The sequence below is a fragment of the Chlamydotis macqueenii genome, chromosome 19 (assembly GCF_036417535.1).
Source record: "Chlamydotis macqueenii isolate bChlMac1 chromosome 19, bChlMac1.mat, whole genome shotgun sequence".
In the NCBI taxonomy this organism is placed as follows: Eukaryota; Metazoa; Chordata; class Aves; order Otidiformes; family Otididae; genus Chlamydotis; species Chlamydotis macqueenii.
Window position 1 is genome coordinate 1,304,016 of NC_141574.1, and position 14,896 is coordinate 1,318,911.

The window sequence follows — 14,896 nt, forward strand, 5'->3', positions numbered from 1 at the left end:
CAGACTCAGCTCCCTGACGCGAGAGCGGGCGATCGGATCGCTCCGTCTCCCTTACTGCTCATGGAAGCTCATCTCCACCGACTGAAATCAAATGAAAGGCTCAGATCTTTTCTAATGCCCGTTAGGCTGCAACGCAACCACATCGCCAAAAATGACCTTTTTAAGTAACATGGATTTTTTTCCTTGTGTCTGCCATCCTCCAGCGGCTGGGTACCGTTCGAATTTGCCCCAACCAAAGGCTCTGCAAGGGAAGCCACTGATGAAGACTAACGAGAAGGGCTGAGCTGGTCTCACTCTGAAAGGTGATCAGTAATTACTGACTCTCCAAAGTGAAGCTGATGTAAGTACTCGACGTCCAGTACTTCCAAACACAGGAATGAAATGGCATTTTAGAGAGACTGAGGAGAACGGGAAGAGAGCAAGGGAAAAAGACAAGGCTTTACTGTGGAAAAGTGCACTGAGAACACTCCTCAGCACCCTTAACTCCAGCCAAAACGTATGAGGTCTATTGGCTCTCTTCATTTGCACTACAAATTTAGCAACACTTCCATTTTCCAGATGAATTTTAATTGCATTACATGCTACTGATTTCACGGTCACAGAGGACAGAGCTAAGAACTTCTGCTGTGCTACCATTAACCGCTTTTACAAATATTAAATATGGAAAACACGCTGGATAAGAACAAATCAATGCACAAAGCTGACAAAGCTGCTGACAGTGTCAAATACGAGATAAACAACAATAAGCAAACACCTACTTCTCTCAACTTGCAAACACCACAATCGAATCTGATCTTTTTTTTCCTCCCAGACTCATTCTGGGTACCCCATCCACCTAGAGCTGCACACTGCAACCCCAAATTCCAGCCTTTCCGTGCCTCCACACAAAGGACCTTTACTTACATCTCCTTCTCATCAAAAATTTGAGACATTCAAAACCTCCATGGAAGTCTGTCTGTTTTGGCTAAGCAAACGGAAAACCTCCCCAAAACATAGGGATTAAAATTCACCTTAGCCCCAGAACGAGCAGCTTGACTTTCCACAGCCCAGATGTGCCCCCAAGACATCTGAATTACGTGTTTGCTAAGGTGCAGGTCCATCACCATCGCTGGTACAGATGACTTGCAGTTAACTAGGAACTTCTAGTACAAGGCCACTGCATGAAGGAAGTGTTCCTAGGAGACCCATGTGTTTTGGGAATCTGGAGTTTATAAATGGCTACACTCACGTGAGTAGAGAAGGAAGAATGGGAGTCTTCCTCTCCCCTTTTCCTTTGCAACCACAGGAAGCAGAGAAGCGACCTGGTTTAAGCAAAGACAGCACCAGTCTCTGGTCTCAGCAGACGAAGTGCCACACAACGACAGCCAGCAGCCCCCCGCGCGCTATTCCTACCTGGATGTATCGCAAGGCACTCCTTAGGACACTGAGGTTTGAGGTCTTCTTGTCGTCTACGTTGGGGATGTTGCGTTTTAATGTCTCAAAGCACTCTTTCAAATGCGCACGTCTAAAGAAAACACAGGTGGTTTGTCAGCTTGTGAGAGCACATACCAGAAACCAACTCAGCAGAGGGCCAGAGCTTAACGCAGGCCTTAATCCAGCAAAGCACGCACACACGTGCATAGCAGGCACCCAGACTACCTGCGTGCCGACAGCTGAACCAGCTCCCTCCAGCAGAAAGACCAGCGGCTTGTATGCCTGGATCCTCGTCCTAGCTTGGTTAGGCAGCCATTCTGCAATCTTAAATCAAATATCTCATCTCCCCATGCTGTTGTTTCCACTTTTACCGTATTTCTGATTTAGCTAGTTGGACTTGTAAGAGTTTGGGATCAGGAACTGGTCTTTATTCTGTATTCACACCGTACACTGACCCCTGATCTTGGCTATTTTATTCCTTTAAATAAAAAAAGAAGCTACGCTGTTATGCACGTGGGGACTGACTTTGCGGGATCAGGGCTTGCAGGGTTATTGTAACACAATCACGCAGTTCAGTAAAACATACTGGGAAGCAAGAGATGCAGAATTGAGCTACAAGAAAGCAAAGCAATACTGCAAGATTTAAAAGTCACTAAGAATTTTGTTCAGGTTATTTTTTAAAAAAAACAAACAAACAAAAAAAACCACTAAAGCCAAACAAATATTGACAGACTATAGGCCGAGGAAAAAAAAGGAAGGGGAATTACAATTAAAAAACCCAAACCCCTGGCTTTCTACGCACCTGTTCTTCTCCAATTTATTATGTACTTCCCTGGTCCCAACCCTGTAACCCAAACAGAACAAAGATAAGCTCAGTGTCAAGTTTAGAACTATTGCCATTCAAGCTGTAGGTCAGCAGTGTCTGTGTGCAGGACACAGGTAAATTCAGGAGCAGCAGAGGTGTTCAGGCGTCTCTGGTTTAATGCTCGACGCGTGTGTATTTCTAGCTATCGTGTATCGAGACAAAACCCACACTTCACACCACATTAGATGGGACAAGCACCGTGCATGTCCCGCGCACTAAATACGCACGGGGTAACACCGCTGCTGCCCACCGCAGGGGAAGGCGAAGCGGGAGCTGCGCGTACTTACACAGCACTCGAGAGCCCAGGTTCCGACCCACTCCTGAGCCACGCCCGCTCTCCCGCGCAGTAAGATTTATGTCGGTTCAAATTAAAGCGTACGGCACTTGGCAGACACACTGCAAACCGCTTTAGTTTTCACTGTGCCTGAAATAACACAGCTGAGCACAAACATGGAACGAAGTAATCCAGGAATCCTCCTCTCACTGCTGAGGAAGAACCGGGGCGAGCTTCTGGTTTGTGGGTTCTGGTCTGTCCTCACCCTCTGAATCAGAGCAATACTCTCAGGAAATGCCAAACAAATTCATGTTATCCCGGTTTTTCAGCTGCACTGGTGATAAAGTACATCAGTAGGCACGTGGAGACTTCAGGTGTCTTCCATATGCTACGCAAAGTAATTATTTGCGTTGACCGAAAACACACCCATGCTGAGGGGAGCATTTCAGGAGGTACCTTAATATTTGGGTTTAGATACCTAAATGTTTATTAAATATTTGACAGCCTTTTCCCATGGAACATTTACAAGCTGAAAAAGACATCTTTTCTGGGCTTATGTCTAAAGGAGCAACTCCGGGGAGACAAGGAGCACGCACCTTGGGGTAACCCACCAACACGCGTTTCAGGAAACCTCTGCAGCTCGCTCAGTGCCACACCGGAATTCTCCGGGCGTGCCCGTGCCAAGAGCTGTACAAACTCTGCACGGCAGAGTGCTCTGCTACAGCACGGACACAGCAGTGACGCTGCACTGCACTGGGACAGCAGCCTCCCGGCTTCCCAGGAGCAATGCTCAGCGCGACGGCACAAGAGCAGTTCGGCGGGGCGGCCGCGGCCACCCCACGGCCTGTGCCAGGACAGCCGCTGCTCAGAGAGCAGAACTCCCCGCGGCCTCCAGCGGCACCCCCGTGCTGTCGGCAACCCCCTCCACCCCCACCCAACCACACAACGTCAGTGAGAGGTCTGTTTGATTAAAGCACAAATACACCTACTGCCCGTAAAACGCTCAGCGGCAGAAACAAGCTCCAAGATCACAACCTGCCTTAGAGGAATTCTATTGGCATTTTACAAACCGTTGTCTTTACCAACTCCCATCTGCACTACTTTCTCTGTTTCCTTCTATGCGTTTGGGGATCTCTGCAAAGGACACTATGAACCCTCTTTGGTCCACTACATCTTACACCTCTCCCTGCTCCCGCAGGATGTACTGGAGTGAGCACCCCTCGCACGGGGAAGGCCAGCACCCCTCCCCAGCCCCGCACCCGCGCTCCCTTCACAGCCGAGTTCCAGCGGCTCCACAGAGCAGTGCAAAGCAACGCCGTCATGACCAGGAGAAGAAAGCCAACTGCCACGTCCTGACCTTCTGACACACTCAAAGTACTGAGCTCCGTCCAGGAGGGAGCGAAAGGCAAAGCCAGATTTTGATCTGGCCAAAATGTTTCTCCCTGGCCCGGAAAGGACAGCATTGCGTCTGTCTCTTCTGCTGGCACCTGCCGGCACCGGGTGGACCCGTGACTGGCAGGGTCTATCTCAGCACGGCAGCCTGAGCCACACTGGAGCAGGACGAGGCTGTCACTGCTGTGCTGCGCAGCAAGAGGGGGGCTCCAGCCGGCATTCCGTCTAGCAGCATCTCCTCTGAACTCCTCACCAGACCCCCAACCCTGCCCTGAAACCAGAGGTGCATTTGCTTTATCGCACTGAACAGGCCAGGCACAGAGCGCGATGTTCCGCCCAGCCTCCGCGGGACCAGCACACCATTTCAAACACGCAATGAGCTATCCACCAGCTGCAGGCAGGCAGAACGGTCAGAGGTCTGGACAACGGCCCAGGAGGAAAGCCTGACCAGATCCAGGCCATTTCTCCTGCATGAAGGAAGACTGAGGGGCCAAGGGAAACAGGTAAAAACTCGCTGCAAAGAAGGGAACGATTTGTTCTCCCTGTCCACAAGAAATAACACCAGACTACATATTAGGATACTGTGGTCTGGAAACAACGGCTGGAGGAGAAGACAGAGTCTCCACCAGCCACAGTCCTTCAGAACAAGTTAGACAAACACTAACCTGGAGCAACATCAGAGGCACAAGTCCTGTCTGAGGGTGAGGACAGATCAAACAGCCTTCAGTGCCGCCCGGCTGCAGGAGCTCCGAACAAGCAGAAGGCCCTTAGCGCTCACAGCTCTAAGAAACTGACCCAGCAGCTACGCCGATCTCTGTCCCGGGAAACAAAACCTCCCAGATCACAGCCCAGTTTTCAAGAAAGTTCCAGCAAGCAGCATTGCTGCATAACGTCCCTGACCAGTATAAGCAGAGTTCTTTTCCCAGATGCCACCTGGGATCAGACAGGCGGTGCTGGGACTTGCTCCCTAAGACAGTTCTGGTTTGGAAAAAGAAATCCTGGTACAGAATCCTAGGATGTATAGCTGGAGGGGGAAATAAAAAACATCAAGCTGAGAAACTCTGCTATCAAAAACCCAAACAGACATCCAAACATCCACAGATCTTGGTATTTCTGATCTGACAACTCTTTGCAAAAGCAGTAGCTGCTCCAGTTGCACGCAGCTTTCAGTATCACCTCTGTCTGGTCCCTCTCAGAAGCCTCCACAGATGAGGTGCACTCACCCTCCAGGTCTCTTCTTCTGCTCGTTTGGTTTCATGTCTTCTGCTGGAGCCAGCTTCAGAGCACCTAGCTGCGCGGGCGCTCCTGGGTGCGGCACGGGCTGGTGAGGCTGGGGCTGGATGGGCTGCTGAACCACATGGTGCTGGGAGATGGCCAGGACCGGCGCCGCGTAATGCTGGAGCTGCTTCGGGCTGCCCGACGGCGGTGTAGCAGCTTTCCCGTCGGGCAGAAGCGGGCCCGGTGGCCTCTGGATGACCGGCGCAACCGAAGAGGCTTCCTTAGGGACGCTGGGAGTGCTTACGAGGGGCTGGTGGCGTTGCACGAGCGGCGGGGACAGGGCGGTCTGGGCTGCTTGCTGTGGGGGGCTGGTGACAACAGGGATGGGAATGACAGAAATGGGGGCTGCCAGGGGCGGAGGCGGCGGGGGGGCCGGGGCCGGGGGGGAGATGGGCACCAGCAGTTCGCTCCGGGGCTCCTCCGGGGGAATGGCACAGTTGGCCCGTGGCGCGTTGGCCTTGCTGGCCTTCTTCTGCTCCTGCTCCCTCTCCAGGCGGAGCTTCTCGTGCTTCTCATTCTCCTCTGAAAGAGAAACAGACACCAACAGCAATTAATGGCACTGCCCTGATGTTCCCATCCACAGGCTTCTAACCCAGCTGGTGCCTTGCTGCCCACATCTCCCAGAAAGAAGTGGAGGCCCTGGGGGTAACGCGTCCTGGCCCATGGCAGGCCCCAAGCCCACGGCGGGAGCCTGTGCCCGCTCCTCGGAGGGATTCCGTGCAGGATCAGTCCCTGACTGCCCTTGTGCAAGCCCGCAGGGATGGACTCAGCACCCCGTGCGATGCTTGCTTCCACCCCACCTCCCCAAAGCCCCCCATTTGTGTTTGTGTGTAAACACATCGCTGTGCTCCACTGTGTAGCGGAAGAAACCAATCCACAGCCAAACATTTCCAATTTTTCCTTTTCTGTTTTCCAGCTGGTGAAGAGCTAGCGAGCATTTCCCCGAGGAGCCCGCCCGGCCCTGTGCCAGCCCCAGGACAACGCTGGTGTTCGCTTCCAGCGGGGTATGGACAAGCCCAGAGAACAGCCTCGACCAACAGCATCCCAAGAAAAACCACTGCATTTCCAGATCGCCTCCCATCCAGAGGCAGAGCGTGGGAGACGGGGAAACCCGGGGAGCCAGGGGTCCCCGCTGCCAGCTCCCCAGCACTGACCCAGGGCACCAACAGCGGCCGCGGGGCTGCGGCTGGCCGCAACCACCCACCCGCGCAGGGCAGGGCAGGCTTCACAGGTCACACACCCTCTGTTTTATACCCGCAAGTGTAAATCTTAGCCCAGCGGACTCCGCACCGACACAAACCCACGGGCACCTCTCTGCTGCTGTGGATTTTATTCAGGCTGTTAAACGCCGCTTCAACATGCGCACATTCCTGTATGTTTTTAGAACACTGGACAAAGTAAATGAAACCTGTGTGGCCCGACTAGTAAAATAAACCTCACCAAACGCGATCCAGGTCCCCAGCTCTAATTGTGTGAACATGGCACAAATGCAATTTATTTATACAAGTCCTGTGGCACCAGTGGCCCTGGCATGCAGGCATCCCAGCCCTGGGCAAACACCTCCAAACCCGCTCTCCACGAAGCTCAGCAGGTCCCCTTCCTGACAGCCTCCACAGAGCTGCAACACAAAACGGGGACCAACAGCATGCTTCCAGCTATGACTTCTTCACAGAAATACACAAATATTTGGAAAATAAAGAGTTACTTCACCAAGCAAGGGATCAGAGAAACAGCGCGTACCGGGTATCCTGCCTCATAGCGGCCAGTACCAGGTGACGGGAGGAAGCTCTGAGAAACACCACGGAAGAGCCTCTCCACAGGAGAGGCCTGGGCTTGACCTGAACACTGAAGTCAGAGTGTATATTTAGGGAATTTGACAGAAAAGCACGTATACTGCAACCTGGAACTAGCGGCTTACGCTCAAACCCCAGCTATCTCCAAGAAGCAGCTCTGTTAAATACAGCAGGGGAACACGGGGACAAGCCCCCTCACGCCGCAGAGCCGCCCCATCCTCACAGGCCACCCAAGTGCCCCTGCTGCTCTTGGGAACTTTTCACCCAGCTCTCGATTCCGAGGGGCGCAGTGCAAAAGCACGCCAGTACAATAAAGGGAACAGAACTTTCATTCCCAGTTCTGAACGGGTGCATGTGACTGTGCAGCGTCGCTGTCCCTGATTCACAGACAACGTGATTTCCCGAAGTTCCCCCAGCTCAGGGTTTCTACAGCGTACGTGCTATTTCCTCCGCCCTTCAGGAAAGCACTTTGGCCCAGCTCCGCTCACCGCCGCCTGAACAACTCCGTGCAGAGCCGCAGCAGGCCCGCGGCAGAGCGCCCGCTGGCCCCGGGCAGAGGCAGCCAGCAAGGAGCGCCTGGAGAGACGCGCAGCCTGAGCTGCAGGGAAAGCAGCCCGGAGGGGGAAGGAGGGAACTGCAAACCTGACAGCCCTCGGCAGCCCTAGTTCAGCTCTCAGCTGCAGCAACAGCCGGAACACACACACGAACGGGGCCAGGCACCCAGCGGACAGGCGAAACACCGTCCCGCGCCTACACCAGGAGAGAGCAACGCCTGGATCGAGCTCCGGCACCAGGGCTGCATCTGCGGGCTCTGATCCTGTGGCACCTAGGAAGGCCCCATGTGAAATTCAGTGATCTGGAAGGATTGCACGTCCAAAGAGCACTTTTCCTATGTTTGTCCAAGACTCAAATCCAAAATTTTAATTCAGCTCCTTGTAGCACCAAGTAGGAGGTGAGCGAGCTCAAGATTTGATGGACGCCAAGACGGGACGTTGTTTAAATAGCGGCTCGGAGTCAGAACACAGTATTTCTCTGTATTTTCTCAAAACAACTCAGGGTGATTACCAACGATTCCTTAAAGGAAGAAGCAAAGCAGGGCAGGGTGTCAAAAGCCCCAGCAGGAATCCCCCGATGCAAACTACACAAATCTCAGCCACCAGTGATTTCAGACTGGTTCAATCGAACAACATTAATAACTAACACATCAAAGCCCTTGGTCTGCAATTCTTGTGCTCCACTTCGCTGCTTGGTTGGCAGCCAGAGCCAATGCGATGGCCCTGGCACAGGATGCGTGAGGAAATCCAACCCCAGTGACCTGCTGACTAGCGGTGTTTGGCCAGGCAGCCAGTGCCGGGACAGGGAGCGCGCGAGCACCCGGGGCCAGCCCCTGGCAGGCACACGCCGGACGGAACACCACGCACCTTCCGCCCGGTGTAAAACTGCACCGCGCCACAGAGGAGGGCGGCGGCAAAGGAGTCAATTAACGGAAACGCCTGGCGCTGCTCGAGGTGCAAGGAGCAGAGCAGAACCGTCCCATGCTGAATTCAGCGGAGCGGAGGATTTAGGCAGGAGCCCTGCGGCTGAGGTCTGCGCTCAGGCAGCGCTTCCCAGTGCACGGGCGGGAGCCAGCGGTGAAATGCCTACGAGTAACTTTCATTCATGGGGAAGCTGAGAGAACAGGCAAGTAAGGTTACAAGCGTGCATCGCTGATGAGAAATATCTATGTAAATGTCTCTGCGAGGCAGATGCAGCCCTCAGGCTGCTGACAAGCTGCCAGCAAGGCCTTTGGTGTTGCAAATCTTCAGCTCCCTTGAGCTAGAGAGTTTATCTCAACGGGGCTTTTTTAGCTAAAACCTGACACCAGTGGGTCACTGCTCTGTGTCTGACTTGTCCACAGGCAAGGAGGAACCCAGCTACTGACCGCTCCCACCACGCAGGGGGCAGAGGGTCCCCGAGCCGTGTCTCCCCAGCACACCCAACGCCTCCACCGAGCTGCGAAGATCCCTGACTCCTGCTCGCTTTGCACTCACACCTTGCAAACAAATGGAAGACAAGCCTTAAAAAAGCCCCCAGAGCTCCTTGATTTCCCATAGGAAACAAGTTCACCCACTTTCCCTCCCAGACGCAGATGAAAACACTGACCGGTAACCAGCACACCGCGTGCTCAGACACACGCGTGGCTCACTCCCTCGGAGCACCACGCTCGCAACAGGAGTTTCTGCGAGCCCGGTACGGAGACAGCACACAAGGCTGAAGGCACTGTCCTGGGCTAAGGGGAACAGCTGAACCGGCAGCGCCCACCAAAACTGCGTGCAATTCTCCCTCGTTCCCCACGCTCTCACCAAAGGGACTGAGGACTGAACGAGCCCAGGGAGCCAACCAGCCCTACGAATCCTCAACGCGGCTGAACCACAGCGGCGGCCCGAGGGGACAAGGCACCTCACCCTGCCCGTGCCACGCCAGAAGGCCTGCAGCCTGAGAGCAGGGGACCCCAGCGTCCTGGGCAAGCCACTGAGGCGGCACACCGTAAAGGAGGATGGCAGCAACGCCAGCAGCAACAGGACGGGACGGCAAATCTTGTCACAGGAGGACACAGAGACGGGGTCGGCGCTCCTGACCGGGGGGCTGGTGCTATTTTAGGGCCCCAGTGCCCCAGGAATACGCAGTGCCAGGTCCTCTTAACTTTGTTACCTAATAATCTGCCAGGTTTAAATCTGTCTCCTCCCTTCTGCCTGCCCTGGAAATGCCAGCCGTCTGTGACAGACAGCGCTGCCAGCAAAGGGAGCGGGACCGCACGTGCCTCCCGGGCCAGGAGCTTGGGCTGGCATGGCCAGGGTACGTCACAGAGCCTCCCACCTACGACGTGCCGTGAGAGCACGGCATGAGCATGCCTTTAAGGAATTCCAACGCCCTTTTTAATGCTCCTGTTTTTCACTAGGGACACTACCAGTGCTCAGAATTTACCAACAGCATGTGCCTCGGCACAACCAAGCACCCTCCCTCTACGTACGCTCAAAGGTCCCTCCCCAGCACAGAGAGAGCATTGCTAAGCTCCGTGAACAGCGAGGCAGTGGCAGTTCCGTGGCGTAATTTTCTGAACAGGTTCTCTGAATCATTCAATGTTTCTGGGAGCTTATACCGCACAGAGGAACTGCTGCAGACCCGGGGAAGCGTGCCCTGGATTCCACGCACGCTGGCTCTTCAGCAGCGTCACCCGCAGGAGCCACTCCTGGTTCAGTCCAGGGGAGTGCCGGGGACAGAAAGAGCCTCCAGGTATTTCCATTTCCGAGGCTGGCCGGCCGCACGCGGGAGGGGGACCGCGCTGAGAGGAAGGGCAGGCTAAGCCTGAAGGTTAGTTTCTGTTTGTGCAGCTCCCAGGCTCCGCAGGGCAGAACCAGGAAAGGGAAGATAAGGGAGTCAGCAGTACTGGCCACCAGCAACGCTCAGCCGCAGCCAGGCGAACCCTGAGTCACAACTAACGCTGCTGACACAAGAGGCTGCGTGCCTGGAAACGAGCTGGAGGACTGAGACCCCTCAGAAACCGTGACCCCTTTCTCCGAGCCCCTCTGAATTTTGGTTGACAACAGCACAACACAAGCCCAACTTTTCTCTCCCATCAAACCACTCTGTTTGCTGCCCATCCCTTCGCACCGCTGCTTCTCCGTCAGCACCGTGGCAGCCCTGCAACACAGCACTGCTCCCCAAAACCCCCCCAGAGGAGTGAGAGCGGAGCCAGCCCTCCTGGGATTTCAGTTCCAGGGTCTTAGAGACCCTAGCTCCTACCTGGTACTCTCTCTGCCAAGCTACACTAGCACGCTCTTCACACCTCATCTGCAGGCAGTGTCACCGTTCACCACTAACAACAAAAATATCTGAATCTCCATTCTCTCAGCCAGAGGATGACGACACATTTATGTCATAGCTCTAAAAACAAAGGAAAATCAGCCTTCCCGTGAGCCATCCCTCCTCAGCACCAAGCAACACAGAGCACTAGTGGTTTCAGCATGATGGGCTTGTCTGTAACTCTTAGAAATCAGTAGCCAAACCTGAAATGAATTAGAGAAAGGACAAGGTGATCCTCCTGCCTGATGAAATCTAGGGAGCAGACACGCTTTATTCCTACTTTATGGAGACAGACGGCTTACTAGGAAGTGAGCGCTTCCCTTCAACAAAACCATCACGGCCCCTGGAACACAAAAAAGAAAGTTGGAAAGACCCTCAAGAAACCTTGTCGTTCATCTCCCAAGCCCCAAAGAAGAATCAACCATAACTAAACAATACCCAGCAGACATTTCTCAAAGAAACAGCTTCTCAAAACGCTCTGGATAATTTACCTTGTGCTTTCATTTGCTATTCCAGTGCTTAACTGAAACGCTGAATCAGCTCCAGATAGTCACTTTAGTTAAACTAACTCTTAGTGAACAGAAGAAAGAAAGAAAGGGCCAGGACTTAGGAGTACGACAAAGGAAAAGAAAATAGATCAAGACTGCTAAAAAAACAGAAGCATGGTGGACAGCCTTACGTACGCACAGCCCACCCAGGGCCTTCAGGCCGCAAAAGTGCCGAGCGTGCCGCGCTGTCTCTGCTGTGGCACCGAAGCTTAGCAGCTGGACCCATGCAGAACTCCTGTGGCACCTTCCGTCAGAACTCAGGGTAACGAGCAGAAAAGCACGGGCTCTGACAGGCAGAGGGGCACCGACGGCACACGACTGACTACTGACTGCTCCATCGCCTGGAGCGGGAGCTCCACCTGGCAGACAACCAGCTGGGCTGCTTCTACGGGAGGTGCTGTCTCAGTGCTTTTCCCCTGGGCATCAGCATCTCTAAGAAACAGGGAGACACAGTAACGCGCTCTGACAAGCCATTATTTGCAAGTCGAACAGCTTCTGCGTGGCAGTTCAGAGCAAAAAGCGTCACTGATGACAGGCAGGATCCAAGCCCACCTGCTCCAACGCGCACCGGGAAACCGCTGTCTCCCCGCCTGGCCCTGCGACCGTGTGGCACGCTGAGGTCTGCAGAAACACAGTGAACGACGATGGGCTTCAAATGTACTGGTCCGAAAAGAATGACAAATGTGAGCCAACTTAATACATCACATTAGAGACAAACTCTGTACTCCTAAAACAAAGCAGAGAGCTGAGCCGATGTACCCGCAGAAGCGACTCTGAGACCCCGCTCCACCCACCGCTCACAAGCGGGTCTCAGGTCCTCGGGATGCAAGCGGTCTGCAAACTTCTTCCAGCCAGACAACACACTGCTTGTCTTTTACACACGCTAGAGCCTGGGAGCAAAGACAGGTTCAATGACTTCACATAACACGCTGAGTCACGGCAAAACCAGACCTGCCGGTTAACCACCAGCCTGTTAGGTAAGCGCATTTGCTCGACACCAGCTCACGTAACGTTCCTCGTTCCTCGATCCCCGTGACAAGAACGACAGCCCACTGCTGCACCTTCATCCCGCGGCTGTGCCGGGTGCTGTGTTCACAGGCTGCTCGCAGTCACCTCTCTTCTCAAGGACACGAATGGAAATGTGCAGATTACCCTTCCGAATCCCACAGAATCCTGTCTCCACACTTAAAAAGAGCAGGAGACAAGAATCCAAGGGTATCTGCCCACCAAAGCACAGCGCACGGGCACAGCAGCAGCAGCTCTCCTCGATCACCCAAATCAGCTGCACCAGGACAGTTATCCCTGCCGTCCCTGAGCTCACACGGACACTGCTCTCCGCCACAGGGCAAGGCTCCTCGCAAAGCTCACGTTTAACTCGGAGAGCCAGCGTGCCGGTACCCGAGAGGAAGCGCAGGTTCTCGGAGCAGGCCAGCTCCTCCTCCAGCACACACTACAGCATCACTACGATTCTGCCACCTCCACAACAAAACCCTGTACCTGCAGCATCACCTGCCAGTGGCGCAGGCACCCTCAGAATGTACACTGCTCATCAAAAATACATGGTATGGTCTTTGTTCGCCTGGCTTACTGCGGATGGACGAGGGCTCAACCTACACCGTACCTACAACTGCAGCACGTCCTCACTAGCAAGATCCAACCACTTGGCCATTGCAACTCTAATCAGAGAGAACAAAGCTGGTGGAAACCAGAGCAACAGACTTGTTTGAATGCTTCAAGCTGTCAGCTGGTAGCAGATTTTCCAGAGGGAGATGCCTGCTCTGCCCAGCCGTCTGACAGCACCCACATCATCAACTGATCTACGCGAGGGGCTGCCGAGCGCTCTCAAACCTTCTCTCATGGCAACGTGACTGCACCGATGTGAGGGGTGAACCGAACCAGCAGGTATTCTGAGCTGCAGTGGGAAAACCTGGTGCCTTCCGAGCCACACAAATACTCAACAGATTGGTCTGGAGACTTCATGAGGCAAGGACGCACTTCTCACAAGCTACACAGGTATATGAAAGAAACAGAATCAAGAATGTGACCAAAATGTCATACAGCGGACATCAAATTGAGATGGTTCTGTTCAGACGTGGCGATTTGGCAAAAGGTGGGAGTGAGCACCACAGAGTTTGATCCCCTTCCCAGCATCTCTCACTAGGCTGAGCAGAACCCGCTCCCAGGCACCAATCCACCTTGCTGAGGTCACTCCGGACAGTGTCTCTCTGTCCCCCGCCTCTTCCATGTACAGAAATACACACACACCGTCCGGGGACACCGGGAACCCCATTAGCAGCATCAGCGCTGGGGTACCGTTCCTGGCAGCACTATCTGCTTTGTGCGCAGGCACAGCACACGTGCTAACACACGGCACGTCCAGCGCCTTCCGCAGGGTCATCGCCACCCTGTGGGCTCTCAGGAGGCACCACCAGATACACATCGTGCTCCTGCACACAATCTTGAGCACAGAAACACAAAGGAGATGACGTTCTTCACCAGGTGCTGCTATGGAAAAGACCAGAGGCCGAAGGAAGAACAGGGAGAAGTCCAAGGGAATCTTTAAGTAGCAAGCAGAGTGAACTGTACTGTCTGCAACAAGACTGACCTGATCTCATAGAATCACAGAACTGTTTGGGTGGGAAGGGACCGTTAAAGCCCATCCAGTCCAACCTCTCCGCAAGGATCAGCGACATCTCCAACCAGATCAGGATGAAACACTCCTCATTCATCCCTATCCCAACCTCTGCAAGATCACACAGGCAGGAGACGTGACGCTCAGCAAGTCTTGGGGCTTTCAATATGCCAACCTCCACATCCAGCTAGACAGGACACTGGGAACCAGAAAGCTCAGCTTTACTTCCTGGCCTACGGAGGCACAGCTTTAGGTAAGACACTGCAAATCCTCGCACCTCAGCTCTTCCACCTGTGGCCTTCAAACAGGCTGCAAAATTCAACTAAGGACTATAAAATGCTTTGACATCAGCCTTTATCAGCCAACAGAAGAGAACTTTGCCTTCTTTTTGGCAAGGAAGGCCTGCAAACTTTGGATGCTTGTTTTGTATTTGTATGATCACTGCCTTTCCAAGCACTCCCATACGCCTGTACGTGTAGAGAAGACAGAAGGAGATGAAGATGGGAAAGGAAGGACAACTTATGGACAGTTTTACTGCTCCTCTCAGCCTGCAGCTGAGCTGTGTCTCTGCCCTCAACCGGAGCCCCCAGACCACCGCGCTCCCCAGCACTACATCTCCCAAGTGCCTGAAAAGCAACAAGTTAAAAACAAAGAAACCCTTTCACATATCGCATATGATTACACTGCGGGACTCACTGCCACAAGATTCCATTGAGGACCAGAGCACTCATCAATCAAAAAAAACCCAAACAACACATTTTGACGTTTACAGTTTTGTCAGGTTTCGGGAAGTTCAGTATTTTATACACAGAATTCAGCTGATATGCCCCACAGCACAGACAAAGGCACCAGCGGGTT

At 53.7% G+C, this 14,896-nt stretch overlaps 1 protein-coding gene across 4 annotated transcripts in view; it reads right to left on the reverse strand.

Annotated features, from left to right (window-relative positions):
- Nucleotides 1-14,896, reverse strand: part of MNT (MAX network transcriptional repressor) — an 82,703-nt gene that overhangs the window by 15,007 nt on the left and 52,800 nt on the right. For all 4 annotated transcript variants that reach the window (XM_086762746.1, XM_086762747.1, XM_086762748.1 and 1 more), the window contains 3 exons: nt 5,168-5,744; nt 2,216-2,257; nt 1,393-1,504 (listed from right to left, as the gene is read on the reverse strand). In XM_086762746.1, the coding sequence (XP_086618872.1) occupies nt 1,393-1,504; nt 2,216-2,257; nt 5,168-5,744 (731 nt within the window). The remainder of the gene's footprint in view (nt 1-1,392; nt 1,505-2,215; nt 2,258-5,167; nt 5,745-14,896) is intronic.